General features: G+C 45.8%; 1 protein-coding gene across 3 annotated transcripts in view; it reads right to left on the bottom strand.

Annotated features, from left to right (window-relative positions):
* The window catches only part of IGSF3 (immunoglobulin superfamily member 3), a 152629-nt gene that overhangs the window by 82037 nt on the left and 46480 nt on the right, over nt 1-24112 (bottom strand). For all 3 annotated transcript variants that reach the window (XM_074971988.1, XM_074971998.1, XM_074972008.1), the window contains one exon: nt 22185-22562. In XM_074971988.1, the coding sequence (XP_074828089.1) occupies nt 22185-22562 (378 nt within the window). The remainder of the gene's footprint in view (nt 1-22184; nt 22563-24112) is intronic.

Consider the following 24112-nt stretch of genomic DNA (forward strand, 5'->3'; position numbering starts at 1 on the left):
GTTAATGAGGACAAAACTGTTTTCAGTATCACCTGCGGGGAGGCCAGGAGGACCTGCTGGCAAGCATTGCTAGCAACAGGTTATTTCCTCACTGCCAACGGACCCTCACTCAGGAATATGTTCTGCCCCCCAAAGGCTGTGAGGGTGTTCCATAGGGCTAGACAGATCATCTCTCTCCTTAGAGGGACCTGCCTGGATTGTGAGATACCTGCCTTGAGCAGGCTCACCTGCCAGGGTCCTGAACTGTTCCTGTGAGCAGATCGACGCAATCGACACATTTCTGGGAGAGAGCTGTGTCCCGCCTCAGAATAGCTTTGATTAGATTGCTCCCTTCCAAGAGACAAGCACACTGTGTGTTGTGCTTACAGCTACTGCACAGGGCAGGGCAGCTCCACAAAGCTGCTATGCTTTAAGAGTTCCTTATTCCACCGCAGCCAGCTGGCATCTAGACTATCAGCCCCTCCTGCAGCTGCCCAGAGCCCCATTTTGCATACTACGAGTGGATTCCTGCTGTTCAAGTCTGGAAGGAAAGTCTGCATGTCTGACAGCTCCCGAGGCAGAGCACCTTGGGGACAACTAATCATATAAACATCACCAGCAATTCTCCATGCTCCCCAATACACAGGGCCAAAACTCTGAGTCTCAGAAAGGCAGGCTCTGTGAACCAGACTGGCCTGACAGAAATACCATGGCGAGGGAGGAACAAAGCTGGAGGAAAAAATACCTTGCATATACATAGATCCTCTCAGAGCACATTGCAAACATCAATTCAATTCTAGGGTGACCAGATAGTAAGTGTGAAAAATCGGGACGGGGGTGGGGGGTAATTGGCACCTATATAAGAAAAAGTGCCAAATATCGGGACTGTCCCTATAAAATCGGGACATCTGGTCACCCTAATTCAATTCAGCCCTCCAGGAGGGAAGTGAGTATTATCTGCATTTTACAGACTGGGGAAAGAGAGGCAGAGAAGTTAGGGACTTACCCAAAGTCAACCTGTGAGTCAGTGGCAGAGCCAGGAATAGAATCCAGATCTCTTGATTCCCAGTGAGCTGCTGCAGCCATTCTACAACAGTGCCTCAGCATCAGAAACAGCAACAAGGCGGGGGTGGGGATATGACATTTTCCTCCAACTATGGGAAGAGCTGTACATTCAGGAGGGATCAGAGGAGGGCATGGGAGGCTGCTTATGCACTGGCAAATACAGTACTTCAATTTTTGCAAAGCAAAGACAGCAGGAGAGAAGAATTTTTTACTTTTAGTATTTGCTTTATAATCCAATGTAGCGGTTTGTTTATAATGTTTAGATTCCATTACAAATCCAGGAAGCCCTGGACAAAAGATGTGCTTGTTCCTCTAGGGCAAACTACACACCTGCCATATCCTTTTGGATGTTCCTGCTAGAAGCCAGAGTGTAAGCAAGTTTTATTTTGTAACCAAATCAGTTTCACTCCAGCCTGACTAGGAGTTATGTTGGCAGTTAGCAGGTACCATGCCACAAGGGACTGTGTCTATTTGTAGCATGCCTATAGGAAAAGCAGGTATTGCCAGCCCTATGGCCGAGACTGTAACCCATACATATGGAGAGTTTTTAAAACAACTTGAATCCCTTTCTCCACTTCCTTTCCTTAGAGAAGAGTCACCTCATCAAACCTCAAAATGTTCTCTTGTTAACGAGGAAAAAAAATACACATCAGTGTGGCTCATGCAATTTTAATCAAACTAATGACTGCAAAGGGGCGGCAGGGGGGAGGGAGAGAGTGAGGGGAAAGGGGAGATTATGGTGCTCGTTCAAACCGCTCCCATTTATTCCACATCTGCGATCCCTTTGTGCTCACAACAGCAGCAAGGAGTACGAAATGTACAAAGCGAACATGTTGTGCACACAGAGCTGTCTCTTTGTTTTAGTCACCGTCTGCTGCGAATGTCAGAGAGAGAATCTCCCGGGAGCAACACTTCGCTGGCAGCACCAGCTAATTACACACTGACAAAAGCACCAGGGAAAATAAAATCAGATAACTTTTCACTGGTCTAGATGGGGGGGGGAGGGGGGCTGAGAATCACCACCAGGAAGACTCAGGGGAACAAGAGGGATATACAAGGAAGGCAAATAGTTGCACTCTGAACTGGCTTTACATTTAGGGGGTCTTTAGTGGGATGCAGGGGAAGATGAAAGCAGTCTTCAAAAAGCCTGACGCCCAAACAGCTGAGTTTACTGGAACAGCAAAGCACAGGCATTTAAGTGGGGGGGGGGAGGGGGAGAGAATGCTAGAAGGCACCTGTAGAGATCTGCATCTGTGCTCGCCATAAAGAGACAGCAGCACTTTCTGTAGAAGTACCAAACTTAAACGTTTGGTGGAACACCAGGCTAAAAGCTGGCACCCTAACATCAGGACAAAGTGTAGAGATCTAGGTGTGGCAGTCATGTGCCAGCTATTCTAATGACCACCATTTTCTAAAGACTGACACACAAGAAGGAAATTAACTCCTAATAGCTTCTTTATATGGGGTGGGGGAGGGGGGGGGAAAACATGGCCTTTTGATTAGAGCAGGGAAACAAGCAAGAATTCTGGGGCTTTATTCCTGTCTGTCATTGCTGTGTGATTCTGCAAGTCACCACCTCTATGCCTCTGATTCGCCACTCGTAGACTGGGGATAACGATACTCATCCACCTCACAGGGGGAATCCGAGGCTTTAATACTGTTTATAAAGCATTTCATTCACCAGACCACCCCCTGAAACACAGATACACACACACCTGGATCTCAAGCCTCCCACGAACTCCACCAGCATACTGATTATCAGGAGACTGAAGGCGAGAAGCTGGATTTTCTCAGCAGTGGTTTCTCACCATGGCTCAGGTATTAACCCAAAGTCACTGAGATGCACCAGGGAACTGGCTACGGCTTCTAGACAGGGATTAAGGCATACAAAATGAGAATTTCAAAACAAGCAGCAGGGAAACACATGTGTACACCCACAGCAGCAAATAATCAGGTGCCAAGAAGAAGATTAACTCCATGGTACTGGAGGAGACAAAGGAACAAGAGTCATTGTGTTTCAAGGGATGCTGCTCCTAGACAAATAAATCCAACTGGCAGGAACAAGGGTACGAGCTACGCAAACATCCTCTAAAATACACGTTTACTGGCAAGGAATGAAAGTCTCTGGTTTTATGTAGTCCACAAAAATGGTGCAGACTTCCTGCTGCCGGCTGGCCAACAGCTGGCAAGACAACGGGGAGCCTGCTAGGCTTCCTACAGAGTACGGTCCCTGTACATTTACCTTAGCTAGCAGTAGTTTTCTGGTATATGTGAAGCTGCGCTTCCTCGTTCCCTGCAGACCAGGGTCATTGAGTACCGAGGTGCCGGGCCCTCTGCATAGAGCATGTTGGCAGAATTCAGGTCACAAGAGCACCATGCACTTGCTGCATTGCTACACATGCATCCGGCACAGGAGGAAGCACCCCAGTGGGTGCTCTCTGTGCTTCAGGCAACACGGTGAGTGGAACACCAAACTGCTGGGCAGGGACCATCATGCCAAGTGGGAAAATCAGTTCTGGTTCTGCATCAAAACTGCACAATTCAGTGCTGGTGCTGCAGTGCCAAGGGGGATTAGAAGGTGCCCCTCAGCAGGTTATTAAAACAGAACATGCCTGTCTCTAAGGCCCAATTCAGATGGAAGTTTAAGGTGTCATGACACCTGTTTGGGGTGGAGAAGTAAGAGACAACCCTGGGGTCTTGACCAACATTCACTCATTCAGTAAAAACAGACCCTGATTCTCAAGGCTGCGTGTGAGATATTGCCAAGTGCAGAATGGCTTGTCCCTACTTTGCAAACACAGACATTGCCGGAGCAGTGACTGTAAAGACTTTTGCAGAGATATTTGAGAGATGAGGCTCTTGGTGGAATCCACTTGCAGTATAACGACTAAACGAGATTTTCACAGGAGCACATGGCGTAAGAGCTACGTTCAATGGACAAAATGCACACACTGTGATGGGGTCTGAGTGACAAATCCTAATGTTAGTGCTGCTGCAGTGGGAACAGTTCCCAGTTAGACGGCCTGCAGCAATACCACCCCAGGATAGGACAGTCAGATCCCTTAAGCTTAATCAGGTTCAGCACAGGTTTGTACTCCTGGCTTTATTTGTAGGTCTCCTGTCAAGGAACATCAGGGAACGACATGTGATTCAACCGGTGGTTCTCTTTTCTAGTATATCTGTACATCATACTATTTCCCTCACCTGGGTAACTTCAGCTAAGAAAATTGGTGTCTGGGTGTCTCAAGTGACCGGTAATGGGATAGGGACCTATAGGTCACTGGTTCAAATCAAACACAGGTGGGTAGTAACCAAAAGCTGGTAACACCCGATACTTTTGCAGTAGATTATGGAAGAAAATTTGAAGATTTCAGTCTGGCTCCTAGTGTACAAATGACCACATCAAATGCCATCCCTGTAATGAGTACTATGCAGCTTGCTCATTGCAGTCTTAACGGAGGCACCAAGGACTGAATGGGCCATGGAAAACAGACTCCCCGCTCAAACCCCTAAAGGTGGTCAATGATATAGCACAGGGGTGGCCAAACTGTGGCTCCGGAGCCACATGCGGCTCTTCAGAAGTTAATATGCAGCTCCTTGTATAGGCACCGACGCCGGGGCTGGAGCTACAGGTACCAACTTTCCAATGGGCCAGGAGATGCTCACTGCTCAACCCCTGGCTCTGCCACAGGCCCTACCCCCACTCCACCCCTTCCCGCCCACTCCCTTGAGCCTGTTATGCCCTCGCTCCTCCCCCTCCAAGTCTCCTGCACACCATGAAATAGCTGATTGGGAGGTGTGGGCAGGGGAGCTCCGGTGGGCGGGACGCGTGGGAGCAGGGGAGCGGATGGGGGGCTGCTGACTATTACTGTGGCTCTTTGGCAATGTACATTGGTAAATTCTGGCTCCTTCTCAGGCTCAGGTTGGCCACCCCTGATATAGCAGCACAGGAAAGCTTGCGCTTGCCTGTTCTTTGGCTAGACAGGGAACTTCAGACTGGCACCTTTCACCAGCAGTGAATTCACTTGAAGTGACAAGCCCTGACCTGAGATAGGAGAATCAGTGTTGTCTTGCCAAGGTTCCACTCAATCCCCACACCACACCTTTGAAGACAACCACAAGACACTGAAAAGAGTTAGATCGGACCTTCAGTAGGATCCTCCTGAAGTAGATGAAATCTGATGGGCATCACGCCTCTGAGGTGAAAGACATTGCGCTGTCTGCGCTGGCCTCAAAAATAAGGTGTAAATCATCTAAAATGAACTAAACACTAGTACAGCGGTTCTCAAACTTCATTGCATTGCAACCCCTTTCTGACAACAAAAATTGCTACACAACCCCCAGGAGGGAGGATTGAAGCCTGAGCTCGCCTGAGCCTGTCCAAGCCCTGCCGTCCCCAGGCAGGAGGCGCCAAAGCCAGAGCTCCACCACTCTTGGTGCGGGGGCCAAAGCCGAATCCTAAGGGCTTCGGCCTCAGCCGGGGAGCCTGTAACCTGAGGCCCCCCCCACCCTCACACACACTCACTGCTGAAGCTCTTGGGCAATGGGGCTTGGGCTTCGGCCCTGAGCCCCAGCAAGGCTAATGCCACCCCTTGGCAACCCCATTAAAACAGGGTCGCGACCCACTTTGGGGTCCCAACCCACAGTTGAGAACTGTTGCACTAGCATGTTACCTATTCCTCCCAAGCCCTTGTTACCAATCAAGTCACTTCAGAGGCCTTCAGTATCTTCTTTGGTTTCCCATTAATTCCTCAACATTTTTATATCTATCTAGATCTACACACACATACATGTGTGTATTAGGGGGTAACCAAATGGCAAGAGACAGCATGGAGGTAATCACCCCACTCCCTCTATTCTAGCCCAGAGGATGGGCTTTGCCAATCCTATTTGAAGTCTTGCCTTAATACCAGGTACAGAGTCCAGCTTTGGTCCATTTTTAAATGCGGAAAGGATGCCTGGATACAACTTACCCCACCCATGAACCACTGTCTGAAGGGGGAACTGGTCCCATGGAAGTGGCTCCCAGGTGCGGATATTCAGCCTCTCAGCCACCAACAGCAACCCACTAGTGAGACAACTACTCCAGACACAAATTCACTTCCGTTGCCCCACTAAGGAACTGCTGCTTCCTCCAGACCTCCATGCGGGGGAGTTCTGCTACTGGACAGGTTGTCTAGAGCTGTGGTGTGCCAACTGGGGTGAGAGGCATTCTCTGAGGGGACGCGAAGAAACTGGGATCCAGCAGGTACTGCTGCCACAATAGAGGGATAAAAATAGACTGGGTATTGTGGGCAGGATGGGAGCGAGATTTTAAGAAGTCCTCCCATGCCACAAACAACATGAATGCCCCAGCCAGCAGCTGCCGCTCTCGGTGCGCCTCCTCTGAAGGCAGAACCGCTACCGGCAGCCGTGCAGAAGTAAGAGCGGTGGCTGCTGGCTGGGGCATTCATGTTGTTTGTGGCACAGGAGTACCATTTTTTTAATCACACTCCCATCCCACCCCACACTATCCTCTCCGGCATTGTTTGTTGAATTTTAATCCTGCTCCCGCTATTATGACAGCAGGATCTCAGTCCCACTGAAGGGTAGAGCCCTTGGGGAAAAAACCAGACAAAACAAAACACAACTTCAGATTACACGTAGTGGAGGGGGCATGACAAATTCTGTGAAAGGGAATGGAGTTGCAACTGGAAAAAGTTTATGCACCACCGCTCTAGTGTGGCCTTTGGTATTACTGGTAATGCCTCCATAGTTTTATTTGTTAAACAAGCACTGCGAGCTCCGGCCCTGCAGCATTTGTTTGGACCAAGTCTCACCACTATTGTATGTAGATGGACCCAAACTGGCATTGTTGTAAAGCTGAAGGATTCCTGGAAGCCCTAGTATTGCTGCATCACTGTTGCAATGGGTCCTCCCAGTCTTCTCCAAATGCCACAACACGCCCCTTCTGGTGATTCTTCTGTTCAAGGCTCTGCACTTCGTAGCCTGTAGGCATCTCTGGCAGGCACGTTCAACAGTTCAGAGTTCCTTACTTATATATTATGGGCCGTATGAGCCTCCAACAACTATAGCTCATGTCTCTTTGCTAGCCTCTTCCTTCATGAGATCCATGTATTCCTGTGCAAGCTAGCTAACCTTCAAGGAGCTGTGCTGGGAACTGTGGGATAAGCACCCACAATGCAGTCAAGAGCCTGCGGACAGGCTGCTCTAGTGCACCTGAAACAGGACGACTGGTGCAGAGGAGCTGCATTGTTGCAATTTACATCAATATAATTTGCAGTGGTACAGTTCTTCAGTGGGTACAGGGCGGAAGAGCCTGGTCATTAACCCTCAGATGACTAACTTATTGCTTATGTATTTCCAGTGGTTTGTATACACAGCACAAACTGGCAAGCAAATTGGATTTTCAAGATTCTCTCACTTTCAAGAAGAGAAAAGAATATATTTAGTGCTAGTGTTTGTAACAGAGAAATAGATTTATTTAGCATTTATAAAGCCAGGTTCCCTTCAATAAATGTGTAACAAGCTGAAAGGGTGTGTGGGCACCCTGATCCATCCATGCCTCATGGGCACCCTGCCCTGCCTGTGCTGGCTAAAACAATATTTCCTTTGTATATTTCATAGTTAATAGGATGTTGAATTACTGTTCTTAGTAATACGTAATATTTAATAATGCCCTTTAGAGTGCTGCAGACCAGAACATATGCAGCACTTAACTAGCTCCAGAGATTATCACAGCCAAGTTTGGAGCAGCCTAGTGGGAAATTCAGGACTGAGATTTTGAACATGCTGCTCCTGATCACATCAGATTTAAAGTCAGCAGCCCTGAGACACACTTGGAGAGTCTACCAGACCGGTAGGGCCCTGAAAGCTAAGAGTGAAGATCACAGACCTAAATAAAATCAGAGGAACTAGAGGTGGGGCAGACATTGCAGAAAGGTAATGGATTGCTCTAACTCAGCCAGTAGTGGACTGTTCTGTTGAGAGGTCCAGTTCAGTTTTAAAGCAATAGATGCTCCATCACTTGACTTTGCAAGACTAGTTTACAGTCTCATATTTGCATCATTATGAGATTTTCCCCCAAGCATTCAGTATGGTGGTTTTTGTTCAATTTCATCCCTTTAGTCCTAATTCTATCCCCTAGAAAATTCTCCCTTAGGTGACTAGAGCGGTTATTCTACTGTCATTAGGCCAACATGCTAAGGACTTGCAATATTTCACAGGCGACAGGTCAATGTTCAAGAACAGTTCTGAACAGCAGAAGAGTAATGCTAAGCTAGTAGGTGTTATTTATGTTTGTTTACATCCCTAAGGCAGTTTTTCTTTATTAAAGTACATTGAAGAAGGGGAGGAGGAATAGGACAGGGGCAACGTGAAGTTGTTTCTTATAGACACACAGCAAGTTATGTGCTCTTGGAAAACAGATCTGAAAGATAAATAAGGTCATGCTTTGGGCTTCTTGCCCTCAGACATCCTGAAATATAAGAAACCCTGGGAACACTGTTAAAGGAAATTTAGTAGAGAAAGACCAAGGAAGCAGCATTCAAAATCCTTTGTATGGTTTGAAAAAAAAAGATACATTTGAACAATCTTTCCTTCAACTTTCTGAATACAGCCTGGCTTGCCTTCCTTTGTTTTATGTGGACAGTGTAGGTGGCATGAAAGCCTTAAAAGGGGTTAGAGGTGAACAGTGAGTACCATCACCTTTCAAGATGAAAGGTGCTCTAAAATATCCTAAAGCACTTTTACGAACATATACTCTGTACTTGTGTATGCGCACACACAACGCACCACTGAAATGCAACCATGTCTGAGATGGAATGTGGCAGGACAGCTGTTTCAGTGTATGGTAACACTGCAGAACAACAAACTGAGGAGTGTAAGTAAAGAATACCACAGTGAGAAGTTTGGGGAAAAAATAATGTAATTACACCAAATGGCACTTGGCCAAAATACTAGAGTTAACAACCCCTATTCTTAAAAAATGCACCATGTGATTACTAACGATCCGCTAAGTGGCCAGAGTACTTCAGCTTCACATTTCATCAAAAGATGGAGCCTGCAGCACCTTAGCGCTTCTAGCACTATGCTGGGTCATTGGTTCACTAGTGAATTATGGGAGGGGACACGCCTACTGAAACATTATGCAGCACTTGAGATTTTCTTGAAATACTCCCTTCCACAATACCTCCAACTTATCAACAGATGGGTGACAGTATGACTAGTCAGCATTTTGTGAAATGAGGTTACATTTATCCACATTGCTGCTTTACTTTCTTTGGTCTACCCCAGATACCTCTTCCCCTCCCTTAAGAGCAGACTAGAAAGCCATAATACCTTCATTTTTATCCAGATTCTATTTTTTTAAATAGTGTAAACAATTTACTTATAGCCAATGCAAAAAAAATTAAATACAGTTAAACCCTCTTAAAATAAATACTTTCTGAAGGAATATCAGCTGGAGACTGCTTGCCGACTTATAATAATCCACCATACCCAGGGAAATCCTCTTAAACCTATATCAGATAAAGATTGTAAAACTGTTATAGGACTAAGCTGACTGGCCAGCCCCAGTATCAAAATGGAAAAATGTCTCCTACCAGCCCCTCAAAACCACAAGGCAGCTCACTACTAATTCAGGTCAAGGTTTCTTTCTGAACAGCTCCCCTCCTAGGATCATATGTTTCCTATATGAAGAGCCCAAGCTGTTCAGTGTTTCAGGATCTACAGAAAACAACACAGGCTTGTTTGGCAAAGAAAGAGAAATAAAGTTGTGAGCATTAATCATTCAAACTTCGTATAGGCCTCAGAGATGCCATTGGTGAAATGTGACAGCATATGTCTGAATGACATATGAAATGTGACAGCATAAAGACCCCCCCTTTTTTAGATACTTTATTATTCCCCCATTTTACAGATGGGAAGATTGAGACATAGAGATATTAAGTGACTTGCACAAGGTGATAGCTCCTAGGTTACTGCTTCAGCCTCTAGATTATGCTCTTCTCCATTACAAATCCCATAATTTCCTGCCAACCAACCTTACCACCTTACTCCCTAAATCACCAAATATTAGAAAAGTCATTTGAGGACTAGAATCAAAGAACCTTGGGCAGATGTCTCTTGATCACCATACAAAACAGCAAGAAATCTTTTCTCCCACCCCCACCTTCTGACTTCCACACAACAGGCAATGTTTTGGATAGAAAGTATCCTCCCTGTAAAGTAGAAAAGAAACAGCAGCAGCCCTAGGCTAGGACTTTAGAACCAAGAGATGAAAGTGACCCATTTAAGTTGGATCTCCAAGTTTGAGTAATGTGGAAACAGTACAAACAGCATCAATTAAAAAGTACATTAGATTTAAAAAACAAAAACAAAAATACCACACAATCGGATGCATTATTAGAAACATGGTTAGAATTATTTGTTGCTGCAAGTATTCTATAGTTTACATGGTGCCCCTTTAAAAAAAAAAAAAAAAAGGCAGCAAAACTGTAGTCACTATTGAGAGGGAACACTGATTGGTGACCAAAAGGTATACACAAGCAGAGACAGAAGCAGGCTGGTTTTACAATGGGTATTGAACTTCTTCTCCTGCTATGCTGGGACTTGGTTCTTCCTTCACATGGGGAGGGGATCAGACTTATTTTGTGCCTCAAGGCTGACAAAGAATAGCACTGGCATCAGCAGCAAAAACAGCTGCCCCTGCCTCTAAGGAGCAGACAGACAGACAGACAGAGACTCAGAAAACCCAAACTTAAAAGACTGGAGATGGAGAAAGAAGGAAGTAATACTACAGGGAAAATGAATTTAAAAAGAGCAGGGGGAGGGCAGAAACGTAGCAAAACATCCCCAAGAGAGGCAGCAGGAAAATGGGAGATGTGAAACGTGAAATTTTTGCTGGTAAAAGAATAATGGCCTGCTCCATTATAGGATTTCTCAGAGCTGCATCTGGCTGGAGCTGCAGGGACTGTATTTCACTTTCAGCGTTCACTGAGCAATTGCTAAGGCAGGGGACGGGTGCCATATGTTAGCAGCTGTGCTCAGAGTTATCACTTTCCCCACTTAATGCTGAGAGACTCTTTTGAAGTACAGAAGCAGAGAAACTGCTCTCCCCTGCCACTCATTATTCCAGCAAAGCATTCAGAAACACCAACAGGGTCTGTCAGCAAGTCAAAAAACAGGTCCCAAGGCAGAAGAGTTGCCAAGCTGCTTTGACCAATCAACTCCTACTGCATGTGTCACAGGGAGACACAGAAGCAGAAGAGATGGATGCTTCTCTCCTGCCCTTTGGCAATGCAGCTATGGCTGCAGGAAGTTCAAGAAAAGGGACTTAAATGCTTTCTCTCTGCCAGCTTCCCTCTGATGTGTGGAGACATCTTTACAAAAACGGACTTGGACGCACGTACCAAATTCTGTTCAATCTCAACATTAGGGTTCACTCACCCCACCACCTGCTAGCCCAGTCTTTCCAATCCTGGCTCCTCTCTCTCACTCTTTTTATTGTTATATAGCATATTCCATCTCAAAGACCTTTACAACCGTTAGAGTGCTGCACAAAAAAGTTTCCTGCATATAGCAAACAGGGCTTCATCTGAAAGAGCCCCTCATGTCCGGAACTCAATTCACCTACCTAGGAAGGATAAAAGGATCAGTGCTGTGGTTCGAAGCAATCAAAGGGTTTATTGACACTGAGACTTCGCGTGCAGCAAGACAGGGTGTGAACGTACAGCACACTAGCTTGCTCTGCACTAGTGGCCACATGGACCCTGCTACCGCACACGCGCACATACACAAAGTTCTGCAGTGTGCTCTGAGCATTTCAAACAAGCATGTGTCAAAGCGCAGCATGGAACTTTTAGTGCATGGAAGATGGTGTATACACTAAAACGTATTTACTACATGAGGACTCCTATTAAAAGAGGTATATGCAGAGCCGTGGCGCATGAGAGATTAAAGAGGGAAGATTCAATCAGCAAAGCAGAGGGAGCAGGCAAGGTGGCTGATCCTACTGCTACTTCCGCTCCAGAACAAAGGTCAGTGCAAGGCTGCAGCCAGCAGACTGTATAGTCCCTCTGAACTGACACTTGTAAGGCAGAGGGCATGAAAGAAAAGCTAGTTGATGTTCCCAACAGGCCATTAGCAGCACGGACACCTGCAGGGAGCTATGAGCTGCTTGCAAGAGTCAAGCATTAGTGGAAGCAGTGACCAAGTTCAAACTGATGCTTGTGAAAACAGCATCATGCGGACGAGATTATTTTAGTGTCAAAGAGGTATGTTTGAACTGACCGGTCTGGTTTCACTATCCAAACTAACAGACATGCAAAAAGCCACAAACACGACAAGTCCTGAACTTCAGAGTCAAGTCCAGCATTTGGGTTTTGATTTTCCTCCCCATGTCAGGTAAAAAGCATCACAAATCAAACAAGTACAAACTGGCAGAGGGCTTGTTATAAAGACTAAATTATGTTTGGAGCGGAGTGTAACCTGAAAATCTTTTATTAATTTCTAAAAATGCACCTAACTACTACAGAAATGTAAAAAAGTATAGAGATTCACTCAAAAAAATCCAAAGATCATAACATTAAAAACCCACTCCACATGTTAGCTAAAATTAAAAATTAGCCCTACCCGCATCAGGAAGAATCCAGGAAAATAAATGGAACTTTATAATGTGCTGTAAAGGACTGTAACTCCAGGTTCACTGGTGTGGCGGAGGGACAAAAATAGATTAGTTCCACAATGGAGATCTCCACACTGAAGAGGTCATACCACCAGCCCCCTCCTGCTTTCAGTGGAGGGGAGAGGGTGTGCCAGACTATTTGCCATTAGGAACACGTTCTAGCTGAGGCTCTGCAACTTGTTTAGTTTCCTATGTATATGTTGGAGTAGAGGAGGGATGTCAAATCCTACAATAATAATAAAGTCAGGCATGTAATTCCAATCTGATAGAATAGCACATGGCATACTGCAACAAAAGGTGAACAACAGACTGTTTAAACAGGAGATGAATAATAGGTACATAATAAAGATATGCAAAATGAATGAAGCCGAGAAGGTAGGTCAGATGCTCCTATTTACCTTCTCTCATAATAAAAGAGCAAAGGGATATTCAATTGAAAGAGATACCTTCCAGTGTAAAGCTGAACGGAAGTACTTTAAAAAACCACACACAATGCACAATTAATCTATGGAACTCATTGCAGCAGGGTATAATTAAAGAGCTTGGCAGGATTCAAAATGATCAGCCATTTCAATAGATACTGAACATCCAGTTATGGCAACCGGATTTTTTTTTTTTTTAAAAGTTCGGAAGGGATATGAACCCTCTTGCTTCAGAGCATCAGACATCTAAATGATTGGGACGAGGAGGAAACACCCTTTTCTAGAGAGTTACGTTAATCCACTGTTGTCCACTTTGGGGTTTCTTGCACCCTCTTCTAAAGCATCCAGCACTGATCACTCTTGCAGACAAGATACTGGACTATCTGGACCACTTATCTGATTCAGAATGGCAATTCCTATTGCCCTAATAATTTTAGAAAATATTAGAAGATGTTCTTAAGTGGCTACACAACAGTTTCAAGAAACTGGGAAACAGGCAAGTAGGACAAGAAGTGACTCTCCATTCAATGTGATTTATTAGACACAGCAGAAACTTAATATTTTTGCTTCTTCTAACACCTTTCACTTGAGGATCCAAAGCCACTCTACAAACATTTAGTTCAAGTCCTTGTAACACACCTGTAGGGTATTATCCCCAATTTACTGATGAGGAAACCGTGACAGATGACAAGTGATTTACCCAAGGTCACGTAGCAAGTCAGTGGCAGAGAACGGAACGGAACCCAAGAGCCTTGACCTCCAGCTTCCTCCATTAAAGTGCCAGAATCAGACCAAGAGCCCTCCTTTGGTGAGATGATTCTCACAACTGAACCCACTGCAGTTGAGATGTAAACCCATTTGATGTATGCCACCTCTCATCTTTTCTAGACCCAGAAAAAACAGGGACAAAAGATGAGGGTGGCATGTCAGATGTATTTACCAAACGATTAAAACACAGTAGGATTCTGTAAAGGAAGGGTGGTTGCAAAAAGGTCTTGGCATGGATACAAGGAAAGGATGACAAAGAAGAAAAAAAACAGACTCCGAGGACTAGAGGAGAGCAAACAAAGTTCCCAGAGCTCTAATACCAGGATGACAGGGGCCATGTAAATTGATACATTACAGTAGATATTTTATTAGACCAATTATAAGGGAGTCTGAGAGCACAGGATGCTGCAACTCTGAGGGGACTAGCAACCCACACTGCTGTGGAGCAACATATATAGCCCAATGAGCAAAGTGACCTAGAGAGCTCACTATCCCCTGGAAAGCAGAAATTCTAGCCAGATGAGAAGCAATTCTGGACCTGCCTCTTACCGATAGGCTGCTTTGCCTGAAGAACCACACCTGGGTGTGTTGGGATAGTCAAATTGAAGTAATCAGGACAGCCCAAAATTCTGTTAAACTGAAGTCTAGGATCCTTTTATTCTTCCCTTCTGTACGGAGGCTCTGTCTATACTACAAATTACTGAATTGAATAATCCACACCCTGAGCGACGTAAATTACACCGACCTAAACGCTGGTGTGGACAGCGGTATGTCAGCAGGAGATAGCTTCTCCTGCCAACATAGCTACAGCCTCTTGGGGAGGCAGGAGTCAGGGCCATCCTTAGGCATATGCAGCATACACAGCTGCTTAGGCACCCGAAAATTTCGGGCACCCCTGGGTCTTGGTGTCCACACTTCTCCCCGCCTCTTCCTATCACTGTTCTAATCTGACCCTTCCTGCAGGCTCCCACCACAGCTGCCTGCTGCAGGCTGGTGAGTCTTCCTCTAGAGGGGATCTAGTTCTTAAAAGTGAAAAAGCCTTCCAGACCTATTAGCACAACACTGAAACTATTAAAGAGCAATTCAAGTGGTAATGAAGCCATTTAAAATGCATTTGCCAACCCCCAGGTATATACTGTCAGTTTCTGAATTTACTGACAAAACAGTTGTGAATTACTGTAATATTTACTCAGAACATGTTAGTCTACAGGACCTAAGTTTAAACTTTGCTTTAAAATATTTCATTAGTGTGTTGCTGAAGATTATAAAATCACATCTCTAAAAAAATCCTTGCATAGATTTTTAGATGCACAATGTGAGTATTCATCTTTAGCCTTAAATGCTTGGATCTTCAGACATAGTTTTTAAAATAAATCCTTCAAAAGACCACCCTTATCTAAAATATGCATGCGAGCCCGGGCTGCCATCGGGCACAGGGGCATCAGTTTAATAATATTGCATAGGGCCCCATAAATCCTAAGGATGGCCCTGGCAGGAGTTAAACCAACAGAAGAACTCTCTCCCATCGGCTTAGAGCGGGGCAGCTGTGCTGTTGTAATGTAGACATAGCCCTTAGATAGAGGTTTTTTTAGAACACAGTCCCCTGCCCACCCTAGTACCAAAAACCAAAGAGGACTGGGGGGGAGAGAGGGCTGGAGGAAAAAGCCTCCATTGTATTAGCCTGGCTGAGGTCTCATTTTGTGCCATTTTACAGCTTTCACTTTAAATAGCTAATTGTCACAAGCTCAGCAATATTTGTGTCGTAGCGCTGGAGCCAATTTCACTGCCTCCCCAGGCATCTGCCTCTCACCTGCACATGCGGGACAAACTCCTTTCTTGGGGGAAAGGCAGCTTTTAAAAAGCCTGCAGGAACCATTCCTGTCCTAAACTGCACACCATGTTCCCCCATCATTACCAGTCTGTGTTACAGTCCTCTCCAACCTCCAAATCCCCCTGGAATGAAGCCACCTGTGCTCCAGCTGACAGAATAAAATAAGAGCTACACAAGGCCACAAGACCCATTAGAGCACAGTGATTGCTCAGCCACATGATAATGAAAAGCCAGGAGATATGAAGCAGGAATACAAGGGAAAGGCATAATTTTTCCTTCTGCTTTGAGCAGAGATTGTCCATGGTTGCATTTCTTGAGGAGGGACCATGTAGAGGATGGTGAGAGATCCATCGAAGACAGATGTGTTCTCTTCCTCTCTCTCCTCTGCCACAACACATTCCTCCCATCCCTACCCCCACTTTCACTTTGCTCTCTGTGTGAAGAACTTGCATCCCAGGCCAAGGAAAGAGGCCAACTCCCTTCTGTCTAAAACTGACTACGGATGTTTTTAGTGATCAATACGGAGGGAAATGCTAGATCCATGCAAAATGCAAAGAGATGTAAAAAGTGTTTCCCCCCTATTCCCAGCTCAGTCAATGCACCTTAATCCTGCTTCACAGCACACCTCTTATTTGAGTCCTGGGGCCCCCATACACAGGTCTGTCTCAGTCTGGATGGGGCAGGCAGGCATAAATCTTTAAAATAAGACAGATTTTTAAAATATATTTTCATCAGCTGAAGCGATACATCCCCCACAGTTCCCTAATCAAGTCCCATCTGTCCTATGTCCTGTATGGAAAACACCCAGCTACCTGCCACGTTTGATATATTACTAAATGCTGGTCACACCCAATGAGAATCCTAAAGGGAGCGACACCAACAGACGAGCCCAAGTGCGTTGGATTTCAGTCAGGGGAGGAAGGACAGTAGATCTGTTGGCTGTGGGTGCAGTCTTCGTAGGAAACGCCTCGCCAGGCACAGCAGCTGTGTAGCAAGGCGGAATACCAGGCTGCAGGGCCACCGTGCCTCACGGCTCATTACTTCTGCTCCTTTGCCTGCTTCCAGGAGGCCAGATTTAGGATCCAGTGGAGAAGACATATGCCGTCCCCCTCACCCACATCCCAACCGTGTCAGTCATGCTAGGACTTCAGGAAAAGAGAGCAGCAGGCAGAGTGTCTCTCTCAGCCAGGTGGCTTGTTGCTACAGCTGGAGAAGGAGCCAACAGGAAAAGGAGTAGCAATATAAATGCTGCAGAGGTCTGGTTCCTCCACACCTTTGACCTCTCAGGACATATCTCAGTGTCATACTGTGATCTGTGAAAGACAACAGAGAAACCACAGCAACTGGGCAGCCCTCACGGGCGCAATGATGTAACTGAGTCAGCTTGCTGCCCTTAGGGCCAAGTCACGAGGAGAACCGCGGGGACTGCAGGAGACGCCAACAACTGACTGAGCTGTAAAGAGGAGGAGACATCACACACACAGCCCAGCATCAGAAGTGGGTGAAGACAGAGCAGCAAGAGGAAAGGTATTGGCTTTGGTGCTGGTTGGCCAGGAGGAGCATGGCACAGAATACAGATTAAGTGCCAGTCTGCACAAGGTGAGCTAGGCTTACTTAGACTGGACTGGCTGGGCAGGAACAAAGTCAATGAGTTGGGGGTATAGCTGGGTTAAGAAAGCGTGTGGGGGGGCCACCAAATTCTAGTTAGCCCTATTCCAACCCTGCTAAATTTCCACCTAAATCTGCCCAGCCTCCCAGGAAGGAGAGGTCACCAACACCCCCAGTCCCAGCTCTCTTTAGTATGAGCTAGCCAGGTACCCGGGGGCTTTGCATTGCAGATTCTACATTGGAGACAACTGTGCTCAGTTGCTTTTGGTTTTTAAAATCAGAACCAAGACACAATCTTCAGAGTGCCCCTACAGCTCCACCACTTTCAGAGCAGAAAAAAATCAGGATGAAACGAGAGGATGAAGGCATGAAGAGTTCACATAGCTCCTATGCTGTAAGCCTTGGGATATGGCAGGGCCCTGATACAGCTAACCAAACCCCATACATGATGGCCCCAGGTTCCTTTATAGGGCAAAGCATGGCTGCAATCGGCTGAATTCTGCAAGGGACTCCCTTCAATATGCCAAGGGGTCTTCTCAGTTGACCTAGCAGGTCTTTTTCCATCTCTAACTTCTATGAACTGGGAATTAGTGTTGCAGCCTGCCCATTTTTCATAAATTCACAGCACCTGAAGATAAACGCCTCAAGGCATTTTAGGAGCACCTCAGGTTGTGGGCTTCAAGAAATACCAAGCAAAGCTGAGGGGGATCGAGCCCAACCCCAGATTCCCTATACACACAGAGGAACCCTCATCTTGCTGTGTATTGAGCTATAAAACAAAAAAAAACAATTTCCTGATTTTTATTAAATGTGGGAAGAAGTGAACCTTCAAGCCCAAGCGACGTGACTTTAAAAATACCAAATCAGTCCAACAGTTAACGATTGAAGTGTCTTGGCTTCATAGCACAAGGCACCTGTTCCAAGCGGGAGAGAACAAACACCACAATAGCTCGGGGTGAAAACACTGGCCAAAAGGAACAGTTAACAGGATGCATTAGCACAGCAAGAGGTCACTGTGCTGACAAGGAGTCAAACAGCAGCTATCTAAGGCAGGCTGCACTAGAATCCCACCTGACCTCAGAGCCAGATGGCTCTAGATCCCTCAGACCTGTTCAGAGAGCCTTCCCTGATCGCCAGGTCCCAGAGCCACCTTTTGTAACTAACAAGAACAGATTGTTCAGTTACCATTTACCATGAACCACAACAGCACTAGGCGATCCAAAAGCCCAGACTATGCAGCTTCTAAACCCTTCCCATGCCCCTCTCCATACCCCACGTGTCCCACATCGTTTTTTTTAGCATCTCTATTCTCTCTCTCACCAGCCTCTCTACTGCCAAAAAAAGCTGCTCAACCTAATGAGGGATTTAAAAATTTATAATTGAATGAAAGGAAAAATGGTTGGCTCCACTTCGGAGAAAATGAGAACAGTAACTCACTCAAGGCTCAGCAGCTCTTCTTGAATGGGTATGCTTTACTCCTGCGTGGGCTAAAGGAAACTGAGGGCACACACGTGTGCAAACAAGAACCCAAGAGGAGGAAACCTGGCTGCAAACCTCACGCCGTCCAGTAACTAGAAGCATTCCCCACCCACCCACCCACAAGGAGTCACTGCCCTAACTCACAGGGGGATTTCTCACATTAGCCAACAGAATCCTGGCATCTTGCAGAGCAGAGACTATTGCATTTCAGGTGAAAAAACTGCCACTGAGCAGAAGAAGAAACAGTTGATTGCCCCACATGACCTGCTAACTTTGCCAGCTTCCTCCTCTGGCTCCATTCCTGTTGTTGAGCCCCATACTGCCCCCCCAAAAGGCAGGATGGGATGCAACTGCTGTTTAGTGGTGTTTAAAAGGAAGGCAGAGAGAAGCAGCCAGTGTTTGTTAGCCCCAGGTCTAAAGCAGTTAGGCAGGCAACACATCTAGGATTTTCAGGGCAGGTCCTATCAGCTTCCCTTGGAGGAAGGGACAACTTTACAAAGCTAGTGCACTTCCGCTACAAAAAAAGTCACGAGCCACATTTTCCTGTAGGAAAGCAACTTGAAGTCCCAGTTGCCTTTGAAAGCTTTGTCTCCTATTTGTCCCCTAACATCCACTTCTTAATGGGCAAGCAAGGTGAGAGAAGGCCAGTTGTCAAGGTCCAAAGTATTCCAACAACACATCCCTTCCCTCTCTCATAAATCACCACGTGGAAGCCCTCATCCCAGGCAGAACCTGAACTCTGATCCCCCTTGTGACACGCCCAACCACCTGAGCAAGAGGGCCCAGGTTCAAGCTTAGGGGGTACTTGGCTCCACTCTGTCTGTAAAGAGCACTTAGGCCAAGTCACCTCTCAGAGTCTTCACCATCTGCCCCAACCTAGGAGACCCACATCCCTTCCCCTTCACAAAGAGGTTACTTTCCACCCCCATAACCCACTTGCAACCGGTTCTCTTCCACCCTGGCAGGCAGAAGGTGTCCCACTCCACACCCATGTAACAGCACAGCAGGCTTGGTCTTCCTTCATGCAGTCACCTAGCAGCCTCTTATTGACCTCTCCCCCTGATCAGATAGCCCTCATGTCTCCATGACACAGCTCCTCCAGTTAGCCACCTTCAAACTTTAGAAGCTGGCCAATTCACAAGATGTCCATCCCTAACCCCAGCACAACATTAGACTGGCCTGCTGGAAAGAGTTTGCTAGTTCAAAAGTTTGCAGTGCCCCCGGTGAGCAGCTCTCCACTTTCTCCAAGAGCTAACTCCCCTCTTCCCTACCAGCAGCTTTCTGCTTCCATCACTATTTCAGATGCAGGAGTCATGCATCTACTCTAAATTCTTCTTCCACCCCATGGATCACTCTGCTCCTTCACCTAGCTCTCCTACTCCTGACTCAGGAGCCCCTGATATCCCCGCCCGCCTTGCCCTCCAATCACTGTCCCCTTCCCTATCCACCATCTTCTCCCCATTCATGAATGCTTAAAATAATTCAGGAATTAAATTGTTAAACTCCAGGTTAACATCCATAATCCTAAAGGGTTAAAAGCCTTCAGAGAGCTAGTGATTGCTCAGAGTTGGGAGAGGGAGACAAAATGATTTGGAAACCAGTCTATTTTCTGCATTTCTCTGCCCTTGTTACTTCAGCTTCTAGGGACAGTTTATATTAAAAACCAAGATCTACGTTCCTTAGGAGTCCATCTGCTCCTGCTATTTATATCCCCACCAGAGGTCAGAACCCTCTGTTTTACATGGTGACAACTGAGATGTCACAAATACATCACAGACAGATGAACGTGACTTCTTGTGGGGGAATAAATACCAGGGAAGATGTACTTATATGAAAATAAGATTTTGGTTATTTAAAACTGCTCCTTAGACATTAAGGAAATGAGGAAAGACGTACACAGAAAACAGAAGACAGCACTGTCCAAAGAGACTGATTTGCAAAGATTCCCCAGAAGACACCTTTGAACACTTTCCTCCAAAAATTTAAGCTCGTAAGGAGAGAGAGAAAAGCCTAGTCAAAGCAGTGTTTTCATGATCTCTGACAAGTAGAATATGTAACTGTTATATTCTTATTATATTATTTCCCAAAAATATCAATCCCAAGTTGTTTTTCTGAGGCTGAAATCCTCTAAAATGCCAAATTCTGCACATTCAGCTGTAGGGTGAATAAGCAGCAATGCTTTGCCATGCTACAGCACTTTTTGTCCCAAGATATCAATAGCACTTGACAAACGTTAACTGATTTGCACTCTCCTACGAGTTAAGTCACTATTATCCTCATTTTACAGATGGGAAGACTGAGACACAGAATTTACCCAAGGTCACAGGGCAGAGTCAGAAGGAGAACACCTATGTCCTTGCTTCTAGCCACATGCTCCTTAGCAGAGAACATCGCACCACCTGCTCCAACCACAAAGCTATGCTTATTCTGATACACCCAGGGTGGGTAAGAGTGGATCAAATCTCTACCCACAGCAGCCCCTCAGTTGTTATCCCACCCAATTATCCTAAAAGCGGGGAGCATAGTGAGCTGATTACAGCATGGCACTCGGAGTCAGGCATTCTGGAGTCTGTTCCCAGCTCTATTTAAGATTCACTGAGACACCTTAGGCAAGGCATAATCTCTATGCCTGAGCTCCCTCCTTGTTAAATTGGGATACCACTGACCTAAACCTGACAGAGGCTTTAATTAAAGTTGGAAAACAACTCCAAGATCTTTTCTCTGAAAGGTGCTAGGAAAATGCCAAAACAAGGCAGCTCTTTCCGATTTGTCTAGTACAAAGGAAAAGACAACCTCATCACCCTCACCACAGGAAGCTCATCCCACTCCTTGTTCATTTCAGGATCCATTTCAACATTTCCCTCTTTAATGCAGACCTCATGAACCCTGTCTGGCTGATTGCCTTTATGCTTATCTAGCACTGGCTTCCTCTCTTCCCTGCCACACAATTTTGCCCCCTTTGGCATGAAAGCTCTCTTCTCTGTACTGGCATCTGGAACAGGCTTCCTATTTTCTGCACATAAATCAACTCCATGTCCTGCTTTCAGCCAAGATTTGAAATGCCTTTCCCCCTCGCCTATGCCTCTTGGTTTCTCTCCTCTTATAAGTCATATTACTGGAGTCTTAATTTATTCTCTTATGCTGTCTTTACACCATTGTTTCATATAATTTATACTATATACATTCTCTTCTCTTGTATTTTCTCCTTACTCAAGCATTTTGGGACACAGCATGCATGGGAGACACCACACAAGGGGCTTAATGAATTCTAGTACAGTCAACCCAGGATGAAGCCAATACTTAGTGATCCGGGTTCCAGACGACCGAGATAAAGCAAATACCTTACCCATCAGTTTCATCTTGGCACTGTAACTCCCGAAGTACCTCTCGTCGGTGGTGGGTGTGTGGCACTCATACTCGCCGGCGTCCCGATCCTGGAGCAACGTTATGTGCAGCAGGGCAGAGTCCCCCTGTACCCTCTCTACATAGATCTCTCCACTCCGCACACGCTGGGTGTAGATGGCGTAAGGGAAGGAGGGATCCATGGTGCTGATAATCTGCACTTCCCGCTCTGGGGCAGATGGCAGGTAAATGGACCACTGGAAATTCTGCTCTGAGGGACCCTGGTAGCCACTGACCTTGCACCAGATGGTGATGTGGGAGCCCTCAGTACGGTATAGAGGGCCTTCCTGAACGGTGACCTGACGCTGTGCCAAGGCCATGCCTGTAAAAAAGAGGAAGGGCAAAAAGTTAGTCCAAAAAAATTAAAAAGTAGTCCACAGACTTTGCTATTTAGCAAATTAATACTTCATACACACACACACCCCTTTCACTTAGATACCATTCAGTTCTCAAGACAGCCTTAGGGGATGGTTAAGTACCACCCTAACCTTGTAGATGGGCACATATATGATGAGTGATTTGCCCAAGATCAAAAAGGGAGCCACGAGCTGAGCTGTGAACAGAATCCAGGCGTCCTGACAGCCAATCACTGGACAGCACTCTATGCCCCACCCCAGTTAGCAACTTTCTTATGCCTGCACCCTGTAAGTCACTATTGATATGAAAATTGTTTAAGAGTCTGAATCAAAATGCTTTGGGCTTTGTCACTGCAACCTCCTAGCTGCTTCACAGCTGCTGACCAAAAGTAAAGCATCTTAAGAGATCCGTTAAAGAAGTTTTAGTTTGGACTAAGACCTTTTCCTGCAGTGCTAAGAACCCAGACACACGACTATTGTGTTAGCACAATAAGAAACCAGATCAGAAAGTGAAATGGATCACGCCAGGGTCACTGTCCAAGTTGGGTCAAAACTAAAAACAACATTGGAGGTGAAAAGCTAGGATAATGATTTTTAAATTTTGGTTTTAAACATCTAAGGTGTTAACATAGGTGAGGGATATTTTTAGCATTGTTTTTATCTTGGCAGCGTCCTTTTAAAGGAGGGGAGGAGACATGGGGAGAAAAAAATAACAGCATTTAGCACAGTGACAGACACATACTGGGGCTAGTCACTCCTTGCTGCTTGGATCAAGATGGAGCATTGCATGGTGGGACATGTGATCTCTGCAGGCTGTTTAGAATAGAGAGGATGACTGCAATCTGCTGCATTTTATACCAATTATTTACGACCTGGCAGCCCCAGCATATGGATAGCACAGCCCACAATGGGCCGGTGTTCAGGAACCTCCAAATTACTGAAATCTGGTTTGTTTGCATCTACATCCAAGGTTCTGGGGTTTGGCGATCAAAGTGGGTACTCAGTTATTGAGTTACCAGCAGTATGTACACATTGCAAGGCCAATCGCCCTGGCTCCTGTTACTGTTTACTTGTGATCATAAAACAGCAATAAGCCGATTTAAAGCAGCCCAGCATAATCATGTTTGCAAATGTTATCCATTTTTAAAATAAAATATAATAATAATAATAATGCTGAATTCCAGAGGAGAATGTAATCTTTTCAAAAACTAACCACTGCAAGTGAAAGAGGTAGTTTGCCATCTGAGGATTATTGACTCAAGCCTTCCCCTCCCTGAGGACAGCAGAGTCCAGATATGAAGTTTTCCCAGCAGAAACCTTGGAACGAATCCAGAAGAGACTGTTCTTACCGGCTCTAAAACAAATTGTGAAAAATGGCTCAGCATATCCATCAGGCCATGCAGCTGAACAGATGGAGTGCAATTCAAACTATTAACTTGGGCTCAGCTCACTGCTGCTCCAAATTATGTTTCTTTTTCCTCTTTATGAAATAATGTGATTTAAGAGGAAGAAAGGA

The sequence above is a fragment of the Natator depressus genome, chromosome 1 (genome assembly GCF_965152275.1).
Source record: "Natator depressus isolate rNatDep1 chromosome 1, rNatDep2.hap1, whole genome shotgun sequence".
Taxonomy (NCBI): Eukaryota; Metazoa; Chordata; order Testudines; family Cheloniidae; genus Natator; species Natator depressus.